We start from the raw sequence: 26,220 nt of genomic DNA, 5'->3' as shown, positions 1-26,220 counted from the left end.
ATTGTTATAAATAGCTCTATTATATTTATGAATAATCAAAATATCTTTTTAAAAAATATAAAATCCCTATTCCATGTATATAGGGTAACATAAAAAGAAAAACAAAATTAATTAACATTTTTAAAAAAAATGAGATTGAGGTATTAGATATGTTAAGTATTAAAAGATACACAAATAAATTAAATGTATGTTAACCGATTTATTTTTATAGGTCTTATAGTAGAATAATAAATGGAATAGTATATTATGTAAAATCAACAAAATTTAATTATTCTATTTTATGAACACTTGAAATCATTTTATTTTTAAGTAAGCTGAATAAATATCAATATATCTTGTTAAAATTTAGATTTTAATTAGGAAAATACTTTTGAATGATTATTAACCGGGCTTTACTTGAAATTTAATTATTCTTCAGAAATTTAAAGTAGTAATTAATTAGTTCTACGTTTTGGAAAAATTATTAAATTAGAAAGAAGCATGTTCTATTTAGGTTAAAGAAGGATATTTCTATTGATTGAGACTGAAAAAACAATATCATTCAATTATATGAATCCTCCTGATTGTCCAATCAGGCTAGATAAAGTTAAAATTTCTAGTACTCGAACATAGTTTATAATTACTTTTTTATTTAGTCTAAATGCTCTCAAAGTGATGATATGTATGAAAGTTCAAAATCTTTAAGTGGCCATATAGCTTACGATGACATGTAACATTTATTTCCAATTAAATTAGGATTAAAAATATAATTTTATAAGAGGGTGCATTTGCCCAGTTTGCTGGGATGTGATAAGGAAAGGTTTTTCAGAAAATAAATACATAAAATCTTTGTATTTAGAAGATGTTAATAAAAATTTCAATGTAGAGTATTTGATGATCAACAATATACTCAATCCTTAACAAAATTCTAGCTTTCTCGAGAATCTTATCATAAGCTTTGAGTATTTATTTATAAATTTAGGTTTATAATTTTATTTTCCATTTATAGTGTAATAGAAGCAGACTCTCTAAAATCCTTAAAAGAATATTTATAAAATGCACCAAATTTAAAGCACTTAGAAATCATAACAGGGTAAAGTATTTATATTTTTATCAAGCTTAACACATCAATACTTTTTATAGGAAAATAAATAAATCATAGTTTATAGAGCAAGGGTTAGCTGCTAACAAATCAATAAAATTCTTTAAGTTTGAATTAAGTTAAAACTGCACTAATTCAGATGTTAAGACATTATAATCAATAATAAATGGTATAGGGTAACATTAAGTTGTTGAAAAAGTGTAGCTATTATTCGAGTAACTTAATTTTTAAATTATTAATTAATTAATTTATATTTATTTAATTTCTTTTTATCAAGAAACACAATAATAGGATAAATAGATTTTTAAAATTTATTTACTAAGAATAAAAGCATTAAATAGCTAAGGATTAGTTTTTAAAGGTATTTAATATGATATTATTTAGAGGTACATAGAATATTATAAAAAATAGATCTAGAATTGATAACAATTATGCTATTTAGACAATTGGAAAGAATTTGTTTAAAAACTAAATATTACAAAAATTTGTTTTAAATTTAAGGTAAAGATTAATTAGATAATCCTATATATAATATTGATTAATTCATTTATATTTTATTAATAACCGTTTAAAGAGCTGCTGAATACAAAAAAGAGTGTTTGTCTTACTTCTAGCAAGGAATTTAAAAAAACACTTCCATTAGTACTTTCAAAGTTTTTATTGAGTATTTTATTAGCTTACAATTTATTTTTTGATTTGATTATTTTTCTTCTTCTTTTATAGCGGTCAAGGATCCAAATATCTTGATTAAATGATGTTAGGAATAGCAAAAAATAAAAGTATAAAAAATCTTAAATTGAATATAAGGTAATTAATTAATTATTTATAACATATTTATTATAAAAATTAATCATTAATTTTAAAATGCTAAGTTAATATTATTTAATTAAAACAGTAACTTATAGTTGGACTCTTCTAACATTAATAGCATAAATAGTATACTCCAATCAAATTAGCACATTGAAAGCTTCAATCTTCTTCAATCGTTGCTTCATTATTATCTAACTTTATATTTTTTAATTTAAATTTTAATAAAATTAGAATGTACGTATTTAATAATTCTGAGAGCCTTTTATCTAATATTTCAATTAAATCCAATTTAAAGGAAATCAAAATTTAAGGATGTAATTTTTATTTAAAGTTTTTTTTTAAGTTTAATTGCTTTTTTTTTAATAAAATTAGACTGGCTTCCATAACTAACATCTTTATCAAAATTTATTGAGCATTCTGAATAGATAAAGAAGGTTAGTTTACAGTTTAAAATGAATATATCAGGTGATTTGTAATAATTGGCAAAATCTCTTTAAATTAATAAGTCGATTGAGTATTTTGCTATTACTAATAATGAAAATCTATCAAAAGAGGGCTTCTTCGAACATTGGAAAGGTTCTTAAAATTTAAAACATCTAGAATTTATGTAAACTTAAAAATTATTTGTAGTAAATTAATAATTTTTATCAAATAAACTAGCAATTAATAGTTTTTTACAGAATTTGGTATAAATAAATCTGATAGTTGTTCATCTTTTGAGTTTATATTGAATTCTAAAAATATTAAAAATTTAGATATTTTCCCCTCAGAGTAAACATTGTTTTACTTTTTTAAATTTAATTAATTTGAATATCAGTATTAACAAGGCAATTCTAAAATTAAAAGAAGATGGGAGATAGTTTGATGTGTAAAATTAATTTTAATTTATATTTATTTAAGGAAAAATTTTGATAGAATTAATACAAGAAGTTATTTGAGCTTTGGTCAAATCAAATAGATATTAGAAATTTAAACATAACTAGTTTCATTGTAATACTTAAGTCGTCTTTATAGTAGCTCATAAAACTAACCTAAGTAATTTATTTATTTATAAACATATATCTATTTAGATTTATTAAAAAAAAAATTAATAGACCATACAAATTGTAATACGAAATATTAAAGTTAATTTATGAAAATAATTATTTGATTAAATTTGGTGACTCTTCGTTGATTGATAAAGAAAATCCTTTGCAATTGCATAAAGAATTGTGTTTATATAGAGAAAGGTAGCTTTTAACTATTTTGGCATTAATCAATGAAGTTATTCCTTATATTCAGTACTCACCTCTATTTACTCTAATGGACTTACATTGTGAATGATTTGTTCATATAAATTATTTAAATTAAAATATATATTTATAATTCTATTCTAAATTACAGAAAATTGTTAATTTTTATATTAGAAATTTATTTAACTATATATCTGCTTTTTATTTTAACATTTCAGTCATATCTTTACATATAAATTTTTGTATTTTATAATTTTTATAAGCTCATTAAATAAATTTAATCAAATATTTTCAAAACTTTATTTTTTAGCTCATAAGATACAGCTAAAAGTAAATTTAATAATCTAAATTTTTTATCACTGAAATTTCATAATTTATCAGAAATTAAAAAGAAAAAAAATTTAGTTATTTAATTTGACAAAATATATCAGAATAAAATTAATTAAAAAGTATTTATTATTAAAAAAAGATATGTTAATTTTTTTTTGAATTATTCAAGAAATTAATTTTTGTCAATTCAAGGATTTAACAGAAATTACACTTCGAATAAAAATTTTTATATTTTAAATAAAATTTATTAGATCTTATTGACATTTTTATCGCGGTGATCTTTCTTTAATTCCAAAAACTAAAAGAAGATTATTTTCAACAAAAAAACATTTAAAGATATTAAAAAAAATTACAAATTAGATTTATTTTTTGATAAGTCTCTAAAAAATTATTTTATTTATAAATTTATTTAGCAAAAATAAATATCTATCTTCATTTTTTATCGAATTTTTCTAGAAATTTTATCAAATAAATGGATTAAACAGAAATTAAATTTTCAAAAAAAAAATTTTATATTTTAAATAAAATTTATTAGATCTTATTGATACATTTTTTATGGTTCACTTTTAGATACATTTTTGTGGTGCACTTATTTTAAACGCAAAAACTAAAATACAATTATTTTCAACAATAAAATATTTCAAAAATATCAAAAAAGTTTTCAAATTAGCTATTATTTGCTTAAAAATTCTATTAAAGAATTATTTTATTGCAAGGACTAATTATAGAATATTTTTTTACATCTTAATTTTTACATCAAAATTTAGTCTTTAAATTTTCTAAACTAATCTGATTAATTTTATTATTGGAAATAATTATCTATTTCTTAAAAAGTAATATCACAATAAAATAAGCATCAATTTAAATACGTGATAAATATTTAGAAATATGTTCATAAATAAAAAAATAAAAAAAATTTAATATCTAAAAAATAATAAATAAAAACTATCAAAGATAAATTAAAATGGAAGATAAGCTCTCTGTTGAAATACTTACTGAAGGTGAGAGAAATTTAAAGTTTTTAGTTGAAGGTAGACCAGAAGGATTAGGCTATTTAAAGAAATATGAAGGATCTAAACTTGGATTAGTTTTAATTCAAGAGTGGTGGGGTCTTAACTAGTCGCTTACTATCACAGCTGATAAGGTTGCTGCTTAGGGATTTAATGTTTTAGTCCCTGATGTCTATAGAGGAGCTGTTGCTAAAAATAGAGAAGTAAGATAATTAATTTATAAGTATTTACAATAATTTTAATTTTTATATTACTTAAATTTTTAAAAGGAAGCTGGTCACTACTTTAAAGATTTAGACTGGAGTGGTGCAATTTAAGATATGAAAGGAGCTGCCAATTACTTAAAGAATTAATTAGGATGCACAAAGGTAGGTATTTTAGGATTTTGTTTAGGTGGTGCTCTCACATTTGCTGCTCTTTCAGCAACTGATGGCATCTTTAGTGCAGGTGCTCCTTTTTATGGTATTCCTGACTAAACAAAATACCCAATATAGAAAATAAAAGTTCCTGTTTAAGGTCATTTTGGAGAGTTAGATTAGATTAAAGGAATGTCTGATCCTGAAACTGCTAAAAAATTAGAAGTTGAAGCAAAGAAAGCTGGAGTAGATTTTAATGCAATGTAATCAACAAAAAAATAATAATATTTTTTATTTATTGAAAATATTAAATTTTTTATAAATATGTAAAAAGCGTTTGGAAAGGAGCTGAGCATGCATTCATGAATTAAAATTCAAGTCATTACAACCCAGAAGTAGCTTAAAAAGCTCTTTTAGAAGTTACTAATTTCTTTAAAAATATATTATAATGAAGAAAATAATATTAATAAATAAAATATTTATTTGTTGATGTATTTTATATTTTTATAATGGTGATTTTTTTGAATTTAAAATTTTACAATTAATAAGATTTTAACTTTAGTTCTGAGAAAATTTTTAACTTAGTTATACAAATCTTTTTAAAAATCTACAAAAAAATTAAATATATACAAACTGTGTTTGAAATTTTAAAGATATATAATATTCAAATATCATTCATTATTTAGTTTTTTTTCTTTAAGGTGTTAACCAAAATTGTTAAAATAATTGATAGTCTTTTTTTATTTTTGCATACATAATATTATGAAGAAAAACTAAAATAATTCTTTCAGAAAATTAAGATTATCAGTAATTTTATTTAATTTAAATTTACATTTATAATAGATTGTGGGTAGATGTGATTAAAAACTCAATCAGTCATCAAAAAAAATTAATATTATTCATTTACTTTTAATACTTTACTTTAATTTAAGGTTTCAATATTTCATTCTACTTTAAATTTATTTATGCTGATAAGTTTTTAAAAACTTATTAAAAGAAAGCATTTTATTTTATTTATAAGTCATTAAGATTAATTTAAAAATTTTTTTAAGTAGATATTTGCATTAAGAAAGAATGTTAAACAATAGAATTATCAATTAAAAAATTAAATAATATCATTTAAATTAAATTTACATTTATTTATATTTTAAAAGTAAATTTATTATTCCTAGAGTGTCGCTTTATACTAATAATTTTGCTTTTACTATTATACAACAACTTTTTGAATAGAAAAGTCAATTAATTATGTTCAAACTGAAATAAACCTTAAATTTTTCTTTCTCCATCTAATCTTATCTTTTTTAAATTTCCCCATTAAATTATATGAAATAAAATTTAAGGCAATGATAAGATTATCTTAAATAATTAAGCACAAAAAAATAACAAAAATAATTCAAAAAGTAATAAATAGTAAATTATCAAATTTCTTAAAAAAATGAATGGAGCAAGACATATTAATGAAAATAATGAATTAAATCTACTTTAATCCCTCATTATTTAAGACCTAAATTTATTGAAAAATAATTTTTTTAAATATTAAGAAATCTAAAAGATGATGAGAGAAATTTAAAGTCAGTTGAAGGTAGACCTGAATTAACAGGTTATATGAAGAAATAATAAGGATCTAATCTGGATTAGTATTGATTCAAGAATGAAGTGGTCTCAAAAAGTCACTTATTATCGATGAAATTAAAATTGGAAAGCTAGTCGCTATTATGACTATCAAAAAGATTTAGGCTGGAAAAGTGAATTGCGAATATGAAAAGAGAAGCTAATTACTTAAAGAGCCAATTAATATGAGCATAAGTATGTATTTTAGGTTCATAAAAATTATTTTGTAAGGAGCTAAAAATAATTTTTTTAAAATTTACAACTTATTTAACCCATTAGTATTTGTAATATGGAGCATATTTAAATGTCAATCAATTATTTATTTTTTCTCTTTAAGATATTATTGTAATAGCTGCAAAACAAGAGCTTCTTTTTGTATTTAAATATAATTATATTAATTATGTGAAAAAACTTTTTTTCTTTCAAAAATTCATGATTGTGACAAAATTTATTTAACTATTATTTTTATTTACAGTCAAATGAGTTATTTAAAAATCTAACCAGTCAATCAACTGAAAAATAAAAATTGAAATAAAAGCTAAATTACATAGGAAGTTTTCATGATATTATTTCATTATCTTGAGAAGCTAAGTTTTATTATTTTTCTTCAAATTTTTAACCAAAGTTATACTATTTTATTTTTAAAAATCCATGCCACAAAATACTAAAAAATCAACTTAAAATAATTATTTTATTTCTTTTATAGTTTTTGATTTAACTAGATTTTTGAATTTATGTTGTTTGAAAAAAGTAATGTACTAAGAAGATTATGAATTAAAAAGATATAATAATTAAAATGTCCAAATATTTTAAATTAAATTATTTATCTAATTACATATCGATAATAGCTTTATTTTATATAAGTATTTACTATTATTTAAGAGTTCTTCTATACTAATTATATTGCTTTTATTATTTTTCAGCTTTTAGCTTTTTGAACAAAAAGAAAATTAAATTAATAACTTTGAAAAAAAGGAAATTTAAAATAATCATTCAATTTTTGTTTCTTCTACTTCTTCTATTTTATTTTCTTAATTCTTGTGATTAATCAAATCCAGTATAATCTAAAACAAAAAGGGTTTTGTTAATAAACAAATAATTACAGATAATAAAAAAACATAAAACAAAGAATTAATAAAATAGCAATTTTTTCAAATAAAGAATAAAGCTAACAATTATTTTATAAAAGAAAGAATAAAATATATTTAAAATACTAATTGCAATCTATCATTCTAAATTTAAAAAATATTTAGACACTCAATTTATTTCATTTACTTTTGAATGAAATTAAGGAACAGAGATACAGAGATAGATCAAGACTAAGATTAAAAATTGATGTTTATTTAATTTACATTAAATTTATTTATCCAGTAAAATTTAAAACTGAGAGATACATACATTATTTATTTTTGATTTGTAAAGAAAATAAAAAATTGATTCTTATTTTATTTGTTGTTAAATAATTCAAATGGTAATATAGTCTCTAAACATAAATCAATAAAACTAAAAATCTCTTGCATTTTATTTAAAAATATCTTATTTTACTCTTTTATTTTAAATAAATATATACCTTATAATATTCAGTTAGAATATTAATAAAATCATATTTTCATTTTTATAAAAAAATTAAAAAATCATCAGTTGAAAAAATGACTGCTTTACTTTCAGATCTTGTTTAATGAAGATTTATATTATATAATAAGGTTGCTAAAATAATTTAAAAATACTTAAAACTATACAAACTATAGCAAAATAATAAATGAGAATTATTTTAATAATGAAATTAGCATTTGTATGTTAAATACTCATTATTTAACACTCAATAATATAATGACCTTTAAATTTGATTTTAGCAAGTAAACTTTTTTATTTATTTGAATTAAACCAAAAAAAATAATAGATTTATAAAAAGAAATTCATCATGCTAAATTCATAACATTTAAACAAAAAAGTTGATTTTAACTTTCTACTTTGCATTTATTTTTACTTAATTTCAACGAAAGAATTTTTTTATTTAAATAAACAGAATTCAATTTATTTAACGAACATTTTCTGTTTAAAAAAAGTAGAAAATTAATTAAAGAAATAATAAATAAATAATTAAACAAAAATTTAAGTAAGAAAAAAACTAAAAATGATAAAATATACATATCTTAAATAGCTATTAATTTCCTTGAGCTTGGTATTTTCAAGTGATTAAGGTTGCCCTTAAGGATAGGGATTTGATCCTTACTAAAATTAATGTTTTAAGTGCTCTTAAAATTGCGAAAGTTGCTAAGTAGGATTAAATCCTTCTTCTAACTTATATTCAGAATAATATTAAACTTGTTAACAATGCTAAACTACTTATTATCTAAGTGAAGATTATAGAAGCTGTCTAAGTAACTGTGAATATTATTTTGACCCATAATAAAACCAGTGCTAGTAGTGCTAATTAGAAGGATGTCTTATGTGCGCTACTTAAAATACTTGCTAAGTATGTAAAGAAAATTTTTAGCTAAAAGATGGAATATGTGTCTCTAATTGTTTAGGCTAGTCGCAATTTCTCATTTAAAATAGCCAGTGTACCTTTTAGTGCAGATTAGGATAAATAAAAAATGACTAGTTTTCAACATGCTAAACAGTAAACAAATGCCCTATATAATACTCTGAAAGCAATTATTGTCACAAATACTAAGTAATATACAAATAGACGATTTTATCAATTGAAAAATATATTGATAACAACTAACAAGAAATAATGGTCACTTACGATAATATTGGAAATATCAAGTTTTGGAGATATTTAACACCAGTAATTAGTTTCCTTTCAGAGATTCAACCAACTTTAAATAATCCTGATAACTCATTGTTTTGCAAATTATCTCAAAGTAATTTAATTTAAAAATTTTATAAAAAAGATTTAATTTTTAATTCGATTATCCTTATTATTTCGTTTGAATTCTAGCTAAATATTTAAAATAAAATTTTCATAAGTAATTTTTTAAATAATTTACTTCAATAAATCAGCTAAATAAAATATGATTTTTGAATCTGAATACAATAAAAATAGTGAATATATATAAAATTTATTTACAAATAATATATTTTTTAATAAATTTTGATTTGGAAAAATAAACCTTACTTTCAAATTATTTATTTTAAAATTTTCTTTTTTAAAAAGAGAGAGTAAAGTTATCATCAAAAATTAAAATTTATAAATAGAAAATATTTAAATCAAAATAAAATATTTATCTTTTTTAATCTAAATTTTTTTTACGATTAAAACTATTTATTTTTTAAAAAGAGTAATTCTATCTTTGTGTGTACCCTAAATATATTTAGGCATTTGACCTGAAATCACCACAAATACAAGAAATACATACTTTATAATAGTCATCTAATGGCTTTTTGTATTTATTTGATTTTGTTTCTTATAATGGAACTGATTATATTTGTGTACAAAGTGAATAAGATGTACTTTTTTTTGAAGTAACAAATATCTTTAATAAGAACTATTCCTTGGATTGGTCTAAAAGCTTTATACAGTTTCAAGCAGATAGTAGTTACTATATATGTATTGTATAATTTAGTTAAGAGATTTTAATATACAAATCAGCAGGTATATTTAAATATATTTTTATAATTTATTTAATAATATTTTTTTTATAAGAAAAATGGATCGATAGCAGTGGTAAAACTTAAAATGGAGTTCTATATAAACAATTATAAGCCATATGTTATTTTTATAACTAATATAATGCAATATCCAGAGTCACTGAAAAAATATACATCTTAACAGGAGCAAATAACTATGCTATTCTAATCTTAAATGAAAAATATGTTTAAAGCTGTTAAGAATTTATAATCTAAAATATGGATACAGACAATTATTTTGTAAGCTTCCTGTCTTCTGAGACTAAACTAATGTTTATTTTACAGAATTATTAAGTTTCTTATAATAATTTATCCTATAAATTATTTAACATTACTTAAAATAACGGCGATAGTTAAATTAGCGAAATAGTAAGCTTTTAGTAAAATACTCAAATGATATTTAATTAAATACTAGGAGATAATATATATTATGCCAATTCGTTCTAATCTAATTACATTTTCAAATAAGATTTGAATCTGCTAACAATCAAGAAATACTTTTTCAATTCATATTTTTATAGTATCCATATTGTGGATAGAGATATTGTTATTACTACTGATGAGAACAATATTGCTTAAGTAATCTTGAACGATAACTAAAGCTTTAAAATAGATAAATAAACTCTTTGCAAGACATAAAAAACTCCAAATTATCATATGGGAGATTATGGTTCAAATATTTTTGATTCTTAAGGAAAAAAATATGCATTGCAAGGATTTCAATAAAGCTATTAATTGAGAGACATGAGAAATGGAGATATAATTATGAGCACTAGTTAAATTTATTCATATTATCCTTTGCAAAATAAATAAACAAATAGAATATATCTTTTTTATTTTGGAGGAGTTTTTATAATAGATTTTACAAAAGACCCTGAGAATGAATCAGAGTTTATAACTTAAGTAGTTATGCCAAGAGCATTTTCAAATGGTATTCCATTTTTTGATAGCGAAGAAAATTTTTATGTCTACAACTTCGATGATCTAAATTGGAAATCAGTTGTTGCATTCACATCAAATGGATAAATTATTAAAGAAATACCTGCCAGGTTAGATCTGACATTTGTAAATAATTTAGTAATATATATAATTTTTAATTTTAACTAAATAACAGAGCTAGGCCTATAGATTTTTTGATTAAGTTAAAAAAATTGTATGTCTCGTAGATTAAACAAACGCAATACTTTCATACTTTGACTTCATAAATTTGGGAACATATGACTTTCTACTTTTTAATGGTCAGTAAACAGAAAATATTCTTTATGCTTATTAAATTAACAATGAAAATATAATATGCATAACAATAAATAATATGTTTATTATAGATTTTTTAGGTAAGATAATTAAATAAAAATAATATACAATTTAATCTATCTCATAATTTATCTACTATCAAAACAAGCAATTAATTGTAATCTTTAAATAGAATTAAATAAATTTTATAGATGATAATTTAAATTCCTTGTAAGTTTAATACTCTGCCTATGGAAATGTTATTTATTAAATTATTTATGGTGAGTTTATTTTAGCTTCATATGATATAAAAAAAATCCAAATTATGCATTATCCAACTTCTTCAGAGACAATTATAAAATGCTCCTAGTTAGTTCGCTAAATAATAACTTTTTATGATTAAATTCATGTAATTTTTTTTATTTAAATTAAAAAAGTAACCACACTTCCAAATAATATTTGATTATTTTTTCTTCAATAGAAAAATTAATTATTTATTGTAAAAAAGAAAAATTTTGAGCACTTTTTTGTTTATTTTTCAGGTATTTTAATAGAATCAATATTCTCAATAATAAAGGTCATTTTTCAATAAAATAAAATTTTAAAAATCAATTAAAACAATTTTTACAAAAGTTTTAAAGTAGTCTAAATTAATTTAATGAATGAGTAAAAATTGTATTTTTAAAATTTTATTTCTAATAAATTGGTTTGTTTTTAACAATTTAAAAAAATTAAAAATTAAATTAATTTTTTAATTTTTTATTTAATAGTTATTTAATTATAAATAATAGTTTGGATTCTTTTAAGGATTAAATTTTAAGGTTTATTCTTTATCTTAAAATCAAATTAAATAAGTATTTTAGATATACTTACCTTTGATATCATGTTAATAATAAATGAATTAATATTTTTTTGATAGCTACTTAGACAATAGAGCCCTATATCTAGATTAAGATAATTCTGGAATCTGCAACATTTCTGGTAATGTAGGATTTAATAGGTAATAATTTTTAACTATTAAAAATTAATCTAATTTTTCAATCATTAATATCTTTAGTACTTAGGTTCAAATGAAAGTACCTGGATAAATGTATCTTGATTATATATCGCTTTTGAAACTAAACTACATCACTTTAATCTCTTGTATTGATATACCTCTAGATAAAATATATCTTGTTTTAAGGGATCCATAAAATAATAATCTTTTATGCTCAATTTTTTTAAAATCACAACTTAATGTAAGTTTTAATAAATTAAAATAACTATTAAAAGAATAAAATATTATTAAAATAGGTTAATATATTAGCATAAATTAACTAACCAACTCTTATAAATATTCAAGGTATTTAATCTTATGGAAACTATTAAACAATATATTATGATAATGGCTTCATAATTTATAAGAACTAATCTATAATATAAATGATTGATAACATACCTTCTTAAATTAATCAGTTCATTATTGATTTCTAAGAAGATACTTTAGTAATATCAAATTCATTTTGCTAATGGTTCGTTTTTTAGTTTTCTACTGGTTAGTTTATGTATGAAATGCCTAAAGATTCAGATTATGATCCTATCCTAAAGTGTACCTCATCATTTGACAGAGTTAACAAAAATATTCTGTTGAAATAAACTACATAAATAGCAAGCTTTTCTTATAGCTAGAATAAAACTAATTGGTTTTTAACAACTAGTATATTAGGAAACGATCGCATGGTAAGCTTGTATAGTTTGGATTAATTAAATTTGTTTTACTTAGTAACAAATCCATGTATTGCTGTGGTATATACAGCACCATCTTTTAAGCAGTTTAATTACTTTGTTCTTGTTTTCTAGACTATAACATTCATTAAGTAATTCTATGATAGCTATTACTAAAGAATTATTTTATGTAATTAAGATTATTTGCAATGCTAGATCTATAGTTCATAATTCAAACTTATTAAAACTATATCATTCATAGATGTAAGTTTAATTTTAAATATAAAATTTAAATACCTATTATTCTGAGATATTATATTTAAAATAATTAAAATAACTGTTTAGTGTTTATTTTTTTAATGCTAACTTTATTTACAAAACTCTTTTAAGATTAATACACAATAAATGAGAAATTATGGTATTAATAAGTTAAATTAAATTTATCTTATTTTTAAAAAATATCAAAATATCTCAATATTTATTATTTATCCAATTTTTATCAATTCACTTATTTTATTTAATCATTAAACATTTGATAAAACTAGAATATTGTAATAGATCAACTTTCTTATTATGAACATCCAATTAATGCTATTGTGGCACCTAATTATGAGTTATTAATTTAAATAATGTATCTTGACGATTAATATTCAACTTCTACTAACCAGGTTATATCAATAGACATCTCTTAGTACTCCTAAACTTTTTCATAATATAACTAGGAAACTAAATTTACTATAATTGAAGATTTTTAAAAGGATATACTTATTATAGTATTTGCAGATAATGTATTCTTTATTTAAATATCACAAACTTAAATAATTCATTATCTCAACTTTTAAGAAAATCTAAGTTAATCTTAAGCTGGCGGATAAATTAAATCTATAAATCTTGATAAACAAAGTAATATACTTACATGCATCACATAAGAAAACATCATAATTTATGATTACTCATCAATTATTTTCTATGATTATTAGAATTTTTACTTAAGTCCTCAAAATGCAGATTTAATTAATTACATAGCATAAGTAAGGAATTAAAATGATAATTTAATTATGTTTTCAAGAGAATTCAATTATAATTAAATTTCTTTTTACTAAGTCTCTTTGTAAAATTAAACAATAACCCCATTTTCAAGCTTAGATATCACTCAAGACTAAAATTTATAATTTACATTAAAAGGAGGACCAATTGGAAACATATCAAATATAAATTATGGCATTAAGTATAATTATAGAATAATAAAAATTTTAAAATAAGCTACAAATGATTTATAATAATATATAATTATTTAACATCATATATTAAGGTACTGCTTATATCAACTTAACAATTCAAATATAAATCTCCTTAAAATATATTATTTTTAATCTATTAATTACCAATATTACACTTTACTAGAAGAACTAAATTTCTTTCCTGTTTTGCTACTTTAAAACACAGTAGCTTCTACTTTATATCTATAAATTTTAGACTATGAAAGTAATATGATAAGTTTAGTTTCTAGTTAATTCAATTAACTTATTAACGATTGCAATATTCGTAATTAAACTGTATATTGCTTTGACCAACAAGGGATTAATTTAATAGCGATAAGTATTTAAGACCCTAATAGCTTCAAATTTACATAGATAAGTTAGTTAGATCAATAATTAACCAATTAAAATATAATATTTGGTAAAAATATCATTCAAAATACAACAAATCTACCATTAGTGTTTTATATCAGTAGTATTGTTTTCAGTTGGAATCCTAGTCAAAATAAATTATCTAAATTATAAATGACAAATAATATTTAATAATTAAAAATTGGCAGCTAATACATTTTATTAGAACTCCAATAGACATTTGATTTAAAATTAGTAGCTATTGATCAAGATGGTATGCTAGTAAATTCACTTTTTAACTTGAAATAGCCTGCTTAAAAGTTGAGAGATTTGTCTTCTTCAAACCAAATTCCTCTATTTTATAATTAAAAATATGAAGAGTCAAAGATATCAGAATAAATATCATAGTTTTTAGTCTTACAAACTTTTGGATAGGCAAACATTTATTCTTTAATTGATTTTTCTCTTTATCTAACTATAAGGTCTTTTAACATTAAAAATATTTAGTAAATTTAAATATTATCAAAATCAATTATGCTTCTAGCTTCTAAAACAGAAATTGATGTGTACTACTTTTCTAAAAATAATTATAATCTATTATAATCATTTTAAGTCAGTTTACCTATAATTGGTTATGCTATTTTAAATCCTGTATAGTAGCTAAATACATATCAGTTGTCAATGGTTATCAGCTCTAATTATGACATTAGATTGTTATAATACACTTTAACTACAAATTAAAACGTTGATTCTTAAAGATATGCTTCAAATTAATAGTGTGTACTAACATTCAATGATTATGTTTAAGACTTATCCATACTTCAATATTCTGTAAAGATGCAAGCTATTTAAGATTAATTTGTTTCAAAAAACTATGCCAATATTTAAGTTTTGGAAATATATTTTATACCACAAACAAGTCTGTATTTAAGATAAGATATTTTTTAAACACTAACACCATCAAATTTTACATTAAGACTATATTCAGATTCTTAAAATGCACTTGTTTATCTGATAAATTAAAATTATAATAATATCAACAATATTTTTAATGCAATCATACCTAATTTAGAAATTTTAAATATGAGGCTCACAATTCCTTAGTAACCATAAAATAAACAATTAATTACTCCAATTACAATTGATATAAATAGTAGCAAAAACCTTTTAAGTATAAGTATGGCAAATACAATAATTGATTTGGATAGCTAAGTATGTATTATATTTTAAAATATGAATGAGCTCATAATTTCAAATTCAGAATTTATCACTTCATAACATTTGATAAATATCAGTGAACAAAATAGTTGCATGATTTTAATTAAAAATGTAAACCTTGTTTATTTAGACAAACTTACATTTAAAAACTTTACCACTTAAAATAAATATCCATCTTTGAAATATATAATTGCATTTGATAGCATCTAAACTCTAAGCATTTCAAATATTTCTATTTAAAATTCAAATCTACAAATAAGCAGTATATTTAACTTTTAAAATATTGGAAATTTAACACTGAATAATATATTGGTGAACATTACTAAGTCAAGTGGTTCTATAATATCATCTTCTAATACAAATAATTTTTTTATCTAAAGTCTGTAAATTTATAACTCTTAATTTGAAGGAAAATCTTACTCTTTAATATAAACTATGGGATCTTTAATAAATAATTTATAAAATCTTACAGTTACAAATAGTACAGGACCTTCTTTTGTTTAAGTTTAAGAATAATTTTATAATAAAGTAATAGTCATAGTTTCTTAAGTTACAATTAATAATTTGTTAGTAATAAATAGTTAATTTAAAGATTAAAATCCATCAATCTATATATCAAGTTTAAATACAAATGTAGAAAATATGAGCATTTAAAATGGAATATTTAATAGCGATATAATTTAATTTTATTCAAACATAATAAATGTTTAAAACTTAATTGTAAATAAAAACTAGATAAAGGGTTCAATATTTTTGTTAAATAGCTTTTAGCATAAAAATTTAGACTCTGAATTAGACGATTTAAGTTGCTAGATATTATATAGTTAATTTAATGATAATAATCTATAAACTGGTTAAGTTATTTATATTTTTTAGCACAGTGATGTTATCTTTAATGACTTGATAATTAATATGAATTATCTCTAAGAATCTTTTTATGGAACAGTATCGTTTGATACAACAATAAACATAATAATTAATAATTCCCTTTTTTCTAAGAACACAGTTTAAAAGGGTTGCGGTGGGGGAATATATATTAGCAATAGCTAAGTTTAGTTAAATAATTGTACAATTTCCTTTAATTAAGCAGTAATAGGAGGTGGAATCAGATACTAAGGAATGAATTCTTCTTTAATTTATAGAGATAACCAGTATAAATATCGCCATCTTGATATTTAATAATCTTAAATTTTTAATAACAAAGCTTTTTTGTTTGGTTAATAAATTACCTCTTATCCAAAATCAATCAAATTTCAAAAGGATTATACATAAATGCTATCTTAATTGGTATCTGGAAATACTATGAGTTAACCTCTTATATTTTATTTGGTTGATGAATTTGAAGAAATAGTAAATTACCCCTTAAATATTGAAACAAATAAAATTCATTAATTGATAATTTAAGAATTTTAAGGATATGATATTCTTATTGTAAACTAAGATGAGTTGAAAATGCATATATAAGGGGGAATTTAAATTTTTAACAATTATTTTGCTTTTTAACCATAAATAACTTCTAATCCCTCTAGTATTTAGTTTTTATAAATTTAACTTTCTTCAAAGGTCCCAATTTACAATTTTTAATAAAACAATTTCAAATTAAGTATAGTAGGAAGTAATATTTAATTAAACTTTTTACCATGCTAAGTTGGTTAAATTCCTAAGTAAGAATTTAATTTCATTTAATGTTATGAATGTCCATAAGGTAAACATTTTTTTATATAAACTTTTTCTAAAATCCAATAATAAATGAATGCTTCTCTTATTTTCAAAATCAAAAATTTGTAAGAGCGATTACATAAAAATTTAAAAAGATTTAAGCTCTAAAAATAAATAAAAAAAATATTTAAAAGATGTTTTTAACTATAAACAAAAATAGGAACATATTCTTTTATAAGAAATATTTCTGATTCTGAGACTTATCAATGCAGCCGTTGCCCTGAATAAGCTAGTTATTGTGAAAAAGATATAATAGTGCTATAAGATGGATACTGGAGATTAAATCCACAATCGAGCAAGGTATTTGCATGCTCTAATCCTTCTAATTGCATATAATCATAAAACTAGTAGAATTATAGCTTTTCTTCTTAAATGCCTTAAGGTAAATACTTAAAATCTAATAATATTAAATTATAAAAAATTTATTATAGAATAATTTGAAAAATCAATTTGCAGTGTTGGTCACATAGGAGCTTTATGTGAAAGCTGTGATATTAATAATTAATTATGGGGAGATTAATATTCTAAAAGCAATAATCTTAGCTGCATGAAATGCAAAGATAATTATATAGATATTGTTTTTTATTTCCTTCTATATTTAGCAATTTTGTGCTATTTATCATTCTGTTTTAGGAAAATATAAAGATTCTCTACTTAAAAATGCCTTTTTTTGTATATGAAGCGATTAAACTTTATTTGTATTGGCAAATCATCAGAGTCTGATTAGAATACAGTTGCTACTAAGATATTAATCAATTATATTTAAATTATTACAATCATATTCTAATTTACAAATTTTTCATATTATCTCAAATAAGTAATTAGTATTTTTGGAGACTCCTCATCTGATTCAATGTAATTTATTTTTTAAAAATATAATTATTTATATTATTTAGTTAATAAATATATTTACTCATCAAAATTATAAATCAAAAATTTTTAAGAGTTACATTATTTTGAAAAATTTAGGATATTTTCATTTTATCTTTTATAATAAATACTGTAAGAATAAATAATAAATAAGAAATTTTTTTATACCCCCTTTAAAAAATAAATTTTATTATATTAATTTAAAGGATTTCAATAGATTGTATTCTGATTAATTCTTTAGATGTAGGAAATATATTAACAAGGAGATCAATTTTAAGGATATTGATTCCCTTAACTTTCTTATTTATATTTGCTTTAGGCATTTATTTACTAAAATGCAAAAGTAATAATTATAGATAGTATATTTATGATATAAAATGCTCATTTATTTTCTTATGGCTTTACTTTTCTCCAAGCCTTATAAATTATTTTGTCTAATAACTTAGCTGTGTCTAAATTGGAGATTATTCTTATGTTTTGACTGATAAATAGTATATCTGCTTTGGAGATGATCATAAATAAAATATATTTTTTATTTTGATTCCTTCATTAGTGTTACTCTATTTACTTTTACCTTTATTTTTCCTTTTTAAGCTAAAACAAAAAAGAACTAGCCTTACAAAAATTGAAAATATAAAAGTCTATGGCATTTTATTTTATGAGTATAGATAAGAAAAATACTACTGGGAAATAATAAAGACAACTTAAAAATCTTTAATTTATATTTGCACTTTTTTTGATAATACTGGATAAAAAGCTTTAGTTTCTTTATCAGTATTATTTGTTTATGGTTTAGCATCATTCTTTAGTAGACCATATAGTAGTATTTAGCTAAATAATCTTGATTTAATGGCTACAGTTCTATAATTTAATTCTATTGTAATAATCAATCTTATGGGAAATACAGATTGGGAGAGTATTTCTACTATAATTATTTTTTTCTTCAACTTTGTGTTTATTATGAAAATTGTGATGAAAGTAATTTTGAGGGAAATACCTTTAGATCCTTAATAAAGAAATTTGTTTCATTAGTTGCTAATAAAAATAAAAAGTGTATTTCCTAAATTTTTAACTAGTTAACTAATCATATAAAGCTCCAATCAATTTTAAGTAATGAGAAGATGGAGCTAAATTTAAAAAGAAGTATTTAAATATATTAGACTTAAGAAAAGAAATTCCAATAAGCAATAAAATAATAACCAAGTTGATGAAATTATTGAAGAACAAGAAAAAAATAAAATTTTAATTATATAGATGAATTAATAAAGATCTCTATACGGGTTAAGCAACTCTATTTAAAAATCTCGAAACATTTAATAAATTAGTTTTCAAGGTAAAAAAATGAATTTTTTTAATATTAAATTTTTTCAAAACTAAAAAGGTAAAATAGATAGAAGAAATTCAGGTGAGAGAAATAATTTAAAAATAGAAAAATTCTCACTCACTAAAATGGATGACGAGAATATAAGTATAAATTAATAAAATCATTAATATTTTGTACATTAATTTTATAAAAAAGCTTATTTTGATGAAAACAGCTTCGCAAGAACTCCAATTAGCTTTATTGCAAAAAAGTAATCTAAGAATATTAACTTATTTGAATCTCAACAAACGCAAGATAATTGAAAGTTTTTTTTATTACTAATTACAGCTAAATGCATGATATTTATGTATTAATATATTATTTTATGTAGGGATTATATATATATATTGTTTTATCTATATTTGACTCTTTATATTAATACATTTTTCTATGAGATATTAGATACATTTATTAATATATTATAATATAATTTCTAATTAATTATTTCCAAAATATATTTTCTCCATACTTTATAAAACCTAAAAAATATAAAATTATAACAGTATCTTTTCATGCCTTATTAGGTAATAATTAATGAGGAATAATTTTAAAAAAATAAAAAAATTATATGTTGCAAATTCTCATATATTGAGATACCATTAGTTTATCAATTATAATATTGCTATTTTCAAATAAAAAGAATTTTTTCACTTTCAGAAAAAATTTTTTACGTTCAAAATTTGAGAAAAGGCATTAATCGCTAAAAAAGGTTTTTCAAAATTTAATAAAAATAGGTTGATAAAAAAGATAAAAAAATAGAAAGTGTAAAATTAGCGCTTAAAATCATAAAAATTAAATGAAATATCACCATCTGTACCTACACAGTTAGTGATATTTTAATTACAGGATTAGCAATATTTTCAAGAGAAATTTAAAGTTTCAGTAGAAGATAGACCTGAAGGATTAGGTTATTAAAAAAAATATGAAGGATCCAAGCTTTGATTATGATTAGTTTTAATTCAAAAATGATGGAGTCTTAGCAAGTCACTTACTATCACAGCTAATAATGTTGATGATTAAGGATTTAATTCTATAATCCTTGGTGTTTATAGAGGAGCTGCTGCTAAAAATAGAGAGGTAAGATAATTTATAATAATTTTAATTTGTATATTTCTTAATTTTTAAAAAGAAGTTGATCATCACTTTAAAGATTTAGACTAGAGTAGATCAACTGAAGATATGAAAGGAGCTGCCAATTACTTAAAGTATCAATTAGGATCTCAAAAGTCTGTATTTTTACTTTCACATTTGCTGCTCTTTCTACAAATTATGGTATCTTTAGCGCAGGCGCTCCTTTCTATGGTATTCTTGATTAAACAAAATACATAATAAAGAATATAAAAGTTCCTGTCTAAGGCCATCATGGAGAGTTAGATTATATTAAAGGAATGTCTGATCCTAAAACTACTAAAAAATTAGAAAATGAATAAAACAAAGCTGGAGTAGATTTTAACGTAATATAGTCAGCGAATAAATAATAATATTTTTAGTTATTGCAAATATTTAATTATAAATATGTAAAAGGTGTTTGGTAAGGAGCTGAATATGCATTCACGAATTAAAATTCAAGTTATTACAACTCAGAAGAAGCTAAAAACTCTTTTAGAAGTTACTTATTTCTTTAAAAAAAATTAAAATGAAGCTTATTATATTAGTAAATAAAATATTTATTTGTAGTTGTATTTTATATTTTTATATTGGTATTTTTTGTCTTAAAAAATTTTATATTTAATAAGATTTTAACTTTAGTTTTGAGAAAATTTTTCATTTAGTTTGTTAGATAAATTTATTTAAAATATCTTCAAAAATTTAAATATATACAAACTGTGTTTGAAATTCTAAAGATATAAAATAATAATACCTTCAATTATCATTCATTATTTAGATTTTCTTCTTTAAGGTGTAACCAAAATAGTTAAAATACTAGATAATATTTTTGTATTTAAGCATACATAATATTATGAAGAAAAACTAACGTGATTCTTTCAGAAAGTTAAGATTATTAATAAATTTATTTAATTTAAATTTGCGTTCATGATAGGCTGTGGGTGGATGTGTTAAAAAACTCAATCAGCCTGTCAAAATAATTAGTATTATAGCTAAATAACTAAATAGCTCATATATATTTTTCATTTACTTTCTAACAACTAAATTATAGCTTTTTTCTTTAAGCTTTCCAAATTTTCCATCATTCTACTTTTTATTTAATTTATGCTGATAAGTATTTAAAAACCTATATAAAAAAATATTATATTTTATTTTATTTTAAGGTATTAATTATTAAGATTGATTTTTAAACTTTTTTTAAGTAGATTTTTATATTTTGAAAGTATATTTAATAATAGAATAATCAATTAAAAAATTAAATAAATAAAATATTTTAAATTAAATTTTACATTTTTTTATATTTTAAAAATAGATTTTTTATTTTAAATAAATATTTATTCTTCTTGAATGTTAATTTATCCTAAGAATTTTGATTTTATTATTTAGAGTAAATTTATGATACAAACAGAAAAATCAATTAATTACTTTCAATTAGAAATAAATAGTGCATAATAATCTTAACTTTTTCTTTTTCGTCTAATCTTATATTTTTAAATTTCCCCATTTAATAACGTCAAATAAAATTTAAGACAGGACATTCAATAATTACACAAAAATAAAAAGTAATAAATAGTAAATTATCTATTTTCTTAATTAAATTAATGGAATAAAACATTATTCATCAAAGAATGAATTAAATATACTTTATTTCTCCTAAAAGACCCTATTTATTTAATACCTAATTTTATTGAAAATAGTTTTTTTAAATTTTTTGAATGAATATAATTAAATTTGATGATGTTAATAATCCTGATTAGAAATTTTATAGTGCTTATAATAATAGAAAATATTCTTTATTCCTTAAAAAGAAAGCCAACAATTAAATAAATAATTTTAATTATTTTATCAGAATTTAGAATTATTTTAATAAAAATAAATAATTCAAAAAGTTAAAATAAAATATATAAAATAAAAAATAAATTAAAACGAAAGATAAGTTTGTTTTATGTATTTATGTTGAAAAGTTTATTGGTGCTGAGAAAATTTAAAGTTATAAGTTGAATATAGGCTTGAAGTAACAGATTATATGAAGAAATTAATATGATTTTGCTAGATGAATTAGTATTGATTCAAGAATGATGTAGTCTCAATTAGTCACTTATTATTGCTGAAAATAAAATTGCTATAAATGGATTTCATTTTATTGCCAATAATATTTTTTGTGGAGCTCTAGCTAAAAATAAGGAAATAGCAAAAAATGTATGTAAATTATAACTTAGTATTTTATGAATATGGTCACTATTATAACTATCAAAAATATTTAGGCTAGAAAGGTGATATTGCGAATAAGAAAAGAGAAGCTAATTACATAAAAAATGAATTAAGATTAGCAAAAGTAGGTCTTTTAGGTTCATAAAAAGTATTTAGTATGGAGCTAAAAATAATTTAAAAAATATATAAAACATATTTAATCTATTAGTTTTGTAATATTTATCAATATTTATATGTTAGTAAATTCATTATTTAGTTTTTTCTCCTTTTATTTTATTGAGATAGCTTTAAAAAAGAGCTTCATTTTGTTTTTAAACATTATTAATTTAAAATGTGAAATAAACTTTATTCTTTCAAAAATTCGTGATTGTTACTTAATTTATTTAACTTGTATATTTATTTACATTCAAATGCGGCATTTAAAAATAAAACCAGCCTATCAACTGAAAAAATAAAAATTGAAATTGTAACTAAATTAACAAGGAATCTTTTCTTGATTTTACTTCATTATCTTGAGCTTTATTTTTCTTTAATTTTTAGATTTAATGATACCATTTTATTTAAAAATATCTCTTTAAAAATATTAAAAAATCCGCTTAAAATAATTATTTTATTTTCTTTTAGGGTTTTTGATCATAAAGATTAATTTTAAAAGTATTTTTAACTAGATTTTTGCATTTATTTTGTTTCAAAAAATATAAGAACTAAGTAAATTATATTTATACTTATTTAGAGTTCTTCTAGACTAATTATATTGCTTTTACACTTTTTCAGTTTTTAGCTTTCTTAAGCAAAAAGAAATTCAGCTAACACCTTTGAAAATAAGCTAATTTAAAACAATCATCAATTTTTCTTTCTTCTTCTTCTTCTGATTTTATTTTTAGAATTCTCTTATGTAATAAAATTCAGAATAATCTAAAACAAAAAAGCATTTGTCAATAATCAAATAAAAACAGAAAATAAAAAACTCAAATAAGAGAGGTAATTAAATAGCAATTTTTTTAAATAGTATTAAATTACCATAGATAAATCAAGACTCAGGTTAAATTTTAATGTTTATTTAACTAATATCAAATTAATTTATGGAGCAAAATTTAAAACTGAGTGATGTATTATTATTTTTTGATTAGCAAAAGAAATTAAACATTTATAATTATTCTATTAATTCATAAAAGAATGATACAAGTATCAATATATTTTATAAACATAAATCAATAAAACAAAAAATATCTTGAATTTTATTTTAAAAATTATGTCATTTTAGATTAATTATTGCTTTTGCAATTTTTCAGATTTTAACTTGTTGAAGCAAAACAAAAGAAAATCCATCTAATAGCTTTGAATTAAAGTTAATTTAAAAAAACCTCAATTTTTCTTTCTTCTATTTTATTTCTTTAATAAAATTTAGTATAATCTAAAACATAAAAGCTTTTGGTCAATAATCAAATAATAATAGATAATAAAAAACTTAAAAAAAGAGGTAATAAAATAGCAATTTATTCAAATAATCAATGAAACTAACAATTATTTTAGTAAAGATTGTATAAAATATATTTAATAAACTAATTGTAATCTATCATTTTAAATTTATAAATTATTTAAAAGCTCAAATTAGATAAGAACAATTTATTTTTATTAAAACTAATATAACTATGAACATTTAGCATATTCTCTTCTTCTAGTAAATATATTGTTACAGTTATTATTTGTTTTTTAAATATGTTATATTACCTTAGATAAATCAAGGTTCAGATTAGAAATTAATATTTATTTAACTAACATCAAATTAATTTTTTCAACTATAAATATGGTTTTCTAAACCTAAACCAACAAAAAATATCTTACATTTTATTTTTTAAATAATTATTATTTTACTTTTATTTTAAATAGATATATAACTTATCATATTGATGCTGGAATATTAATAAAACCGTATTTTATACAAATATTTATATAAAAAATTTTTTAAATATTCTTTTCTCAATCAGTATAACAGCAGTTGAAAAAAATGACTGTTTACTTTCATAATCTTGGTTAATGAAGATTTATGTTATATATTAAGGTTGCTAAAATAATTTAAAAATAAATAAAACTATTCACGCTTTAGCAAAAAAATGAATGAGAATAGTTTTAAAAATAGAAACTAGTTTTTGAATACTAAATAGCCTCTATTTAAAATTTAAGAATATAAATGACATTTAAAGCAAATAAATTTTTAATTTATTTTCATCAACCAACCAAAATTCAAATAATTATAATAAAAAAATCATGATACTAAATTCTTAAAATTCAAACAAAAAGCTTGACTTTTACATTCTACTATTGCATTTATTCTTAGTTAATTTCAATAAAAGAAGCCTTTTTATTAAATACACTGCATTTAAATTTATTTATCTAATTTTTCTGTTTAAAAAACGATAGAAAATTACTTAAACAAATGATGAATAAATAATTAATCAAAAATTGAATTAGTGAAAAAACTAAAAATGATAAAGTATATAATAGTTAAATTGCTATTAATTTCCTTGGGTTTGGTGTTTTCAATTGACTAAGCTTGCCCTTAAGGATATGGATTTGACCCTTACTAATATTAATGCTTTAAGTGCTCTTAAAATTGCAAAAGTTGCTAAGTAGGATTGAATCCTTCTTCTAACTTATATTCACAATAATATTAAACTTGCTAGCAATGTTAATCTGCTTTTTATCTAAGTGAAGATTAGAGTACCTGTCTAAGTAAATGTGAATATTATTTTGACCCATAACAAAACTAGTGCTAATAGTGCCAGTTAGAAGGATGTCTTCTGTGCGCTACTTAAAATTGCTAAGTATGTAAAGAAAACTTTTAGCTAAAAGATGGAGTATGTGTCTCTGATTGTTTAGGCTAGTCGCAATTTCTAATTTAAAATAATCAGTGCACTTTTTAGTGTGGATTAGGACAAACAAAAAACGACCAGTCTTAAACATGCTAAACAGCAAACAAATGCCCTATATAATAATCTGAAAGCAATTATTGTCACACATACTAAGTAATATTCTAGTAGACTATTTTATCAATTGAAAAATATATTGATAACAACTAAGAAGAAATAATGGTCACTTACGATAATATAGGGAATATT

General features: G+C 20.7%; 4 protein-coding genes across 4 annotated transcripts; all 4 read left to right on the top strand. All coding sequences in view use genetic code 6, as the record gives it.

Annotated features, from left to right (window-relative positions):
• Positions 1-417: 417 nt before the first annotated feature.
• TTHERM_00616020 (hypothetical protein) lies at positions 418-3,238 on the top strand. The gene is made up of 16 exons (XM_001024672.3): positions 418-585; positions 636-709; positions 759-941; positions 989-1,072; positions 1,123-1,296; positions 1,359-1,442; positions 1,493-1,582; positions 1,656-1,745; positions 1,805-1,888; positions 1,977-2,066; positions 2,123-2,205; positions 2,264-2,498; positions 2,552-2,662; positions 2,709-2,759; positions 2,807-2,926; positions 2,986-3,238. The coding sequence occupies exons 1-16, from the start codon at positions 481-483 to the stop codon at positions 3,212-3,214; spliced, it is 1,887 nt and encodes a 628-aa protein (XP_001024672.3). The 5' UTR covers positions 418-480; the 3' UTR covers positions 3,215-3,238.
• A 1,179-nt stretch (positions 3,239-4,417) lies between these two features.
• Positions 4,418-5,271, top strand: TTHERM_00616010 (dienelactone hydrolase family protein; the record flags this gene model as incomplete). The annotated part of the gene is made up of 3 exons (XM_001024671.2): positions 4,418-4,666; positions 4,733-5,082; positions 5,154-5,271. 3 exons carry the CDS (start codon positions 4,418-4,420, stop codon positions 5,269-5,271), a joined length of 717 nt encoding a protein of 238 aa, XP_001024671.2.
• A 3,293-nt stretch (positions 5,272-8,564) lies between these two features.
• On the top strand, positions 8,565-20,046 carry TTHERM_000615961 (dienelactone hydrolase family protein; the record flags this gene model as incomplete). Its single annotated transcript, XM_012800174.1, has 15 exons — positions 8,565-9,300; positions 9,717-10,031; positions 10,083-11,131; positions 11,181-11,308; positions 12,219-12,299; positions 12,357-12,537; positions 12,593-13,018; positions 13,549-14,231; positions 14,316-16,359; positions 16,567-17,536; positions 17,711-17,932; positions 17,982-18,405; positions 18,777-19,753; positions 19,802-19,888; positions 19,940-20,046. The coding sequence occupies 15 exons, from the start codon at positions 8,565-8,567 to the stop codon at positions 20,044-20,046; spliced, it is 8,430 nt and encodes a 2,809-aa protein (XP_012655628.1).
• Positions 20,047-20,705: 659 nt separating this feature from the next.
• TTHERM_00615960 (dienelactone hydrolase family protein) lies at positions 20,706-21,538 on the top strand (the record flags this gene model as incomplete). The annotated part of the gene is made up of 3 exons (XM_001024666.2): positions 20,706-20,860; positions 21,000-21,237; positions 21,308-21,538. 3 exons carry the CDS (start codon positions 20,706-20,708, stop codon positions 21,536-21,538), a joined length of 624 nt encoding a protein of 207 aa, XP_001024666.2.
• Positions 21,539-26,220: the final 4,682 nt, after the last annotated feature.

The sequence above is a fragment of the Tetrahymena thermophila genome (assembly GCF_000189635.1).
Source record: "Tetrahymena thermophila SB210 genomic scaffold scf_8254378, whole genome shotgun sequence".
In the NCBI taxonomy this organism is placed as follows: domain Eukaryota; phylum Ciliophora; class Oligohymenophorea; order Hymenostomatida; family Tetrahymenidae; genus Tetrahymena; species Tetrahymena thermophila.
The sequence above is the reverse complement of the archived record's forward strand: the minus strand, read 5'-3'. Positions and strand labels throughout refer to the sequence as shown.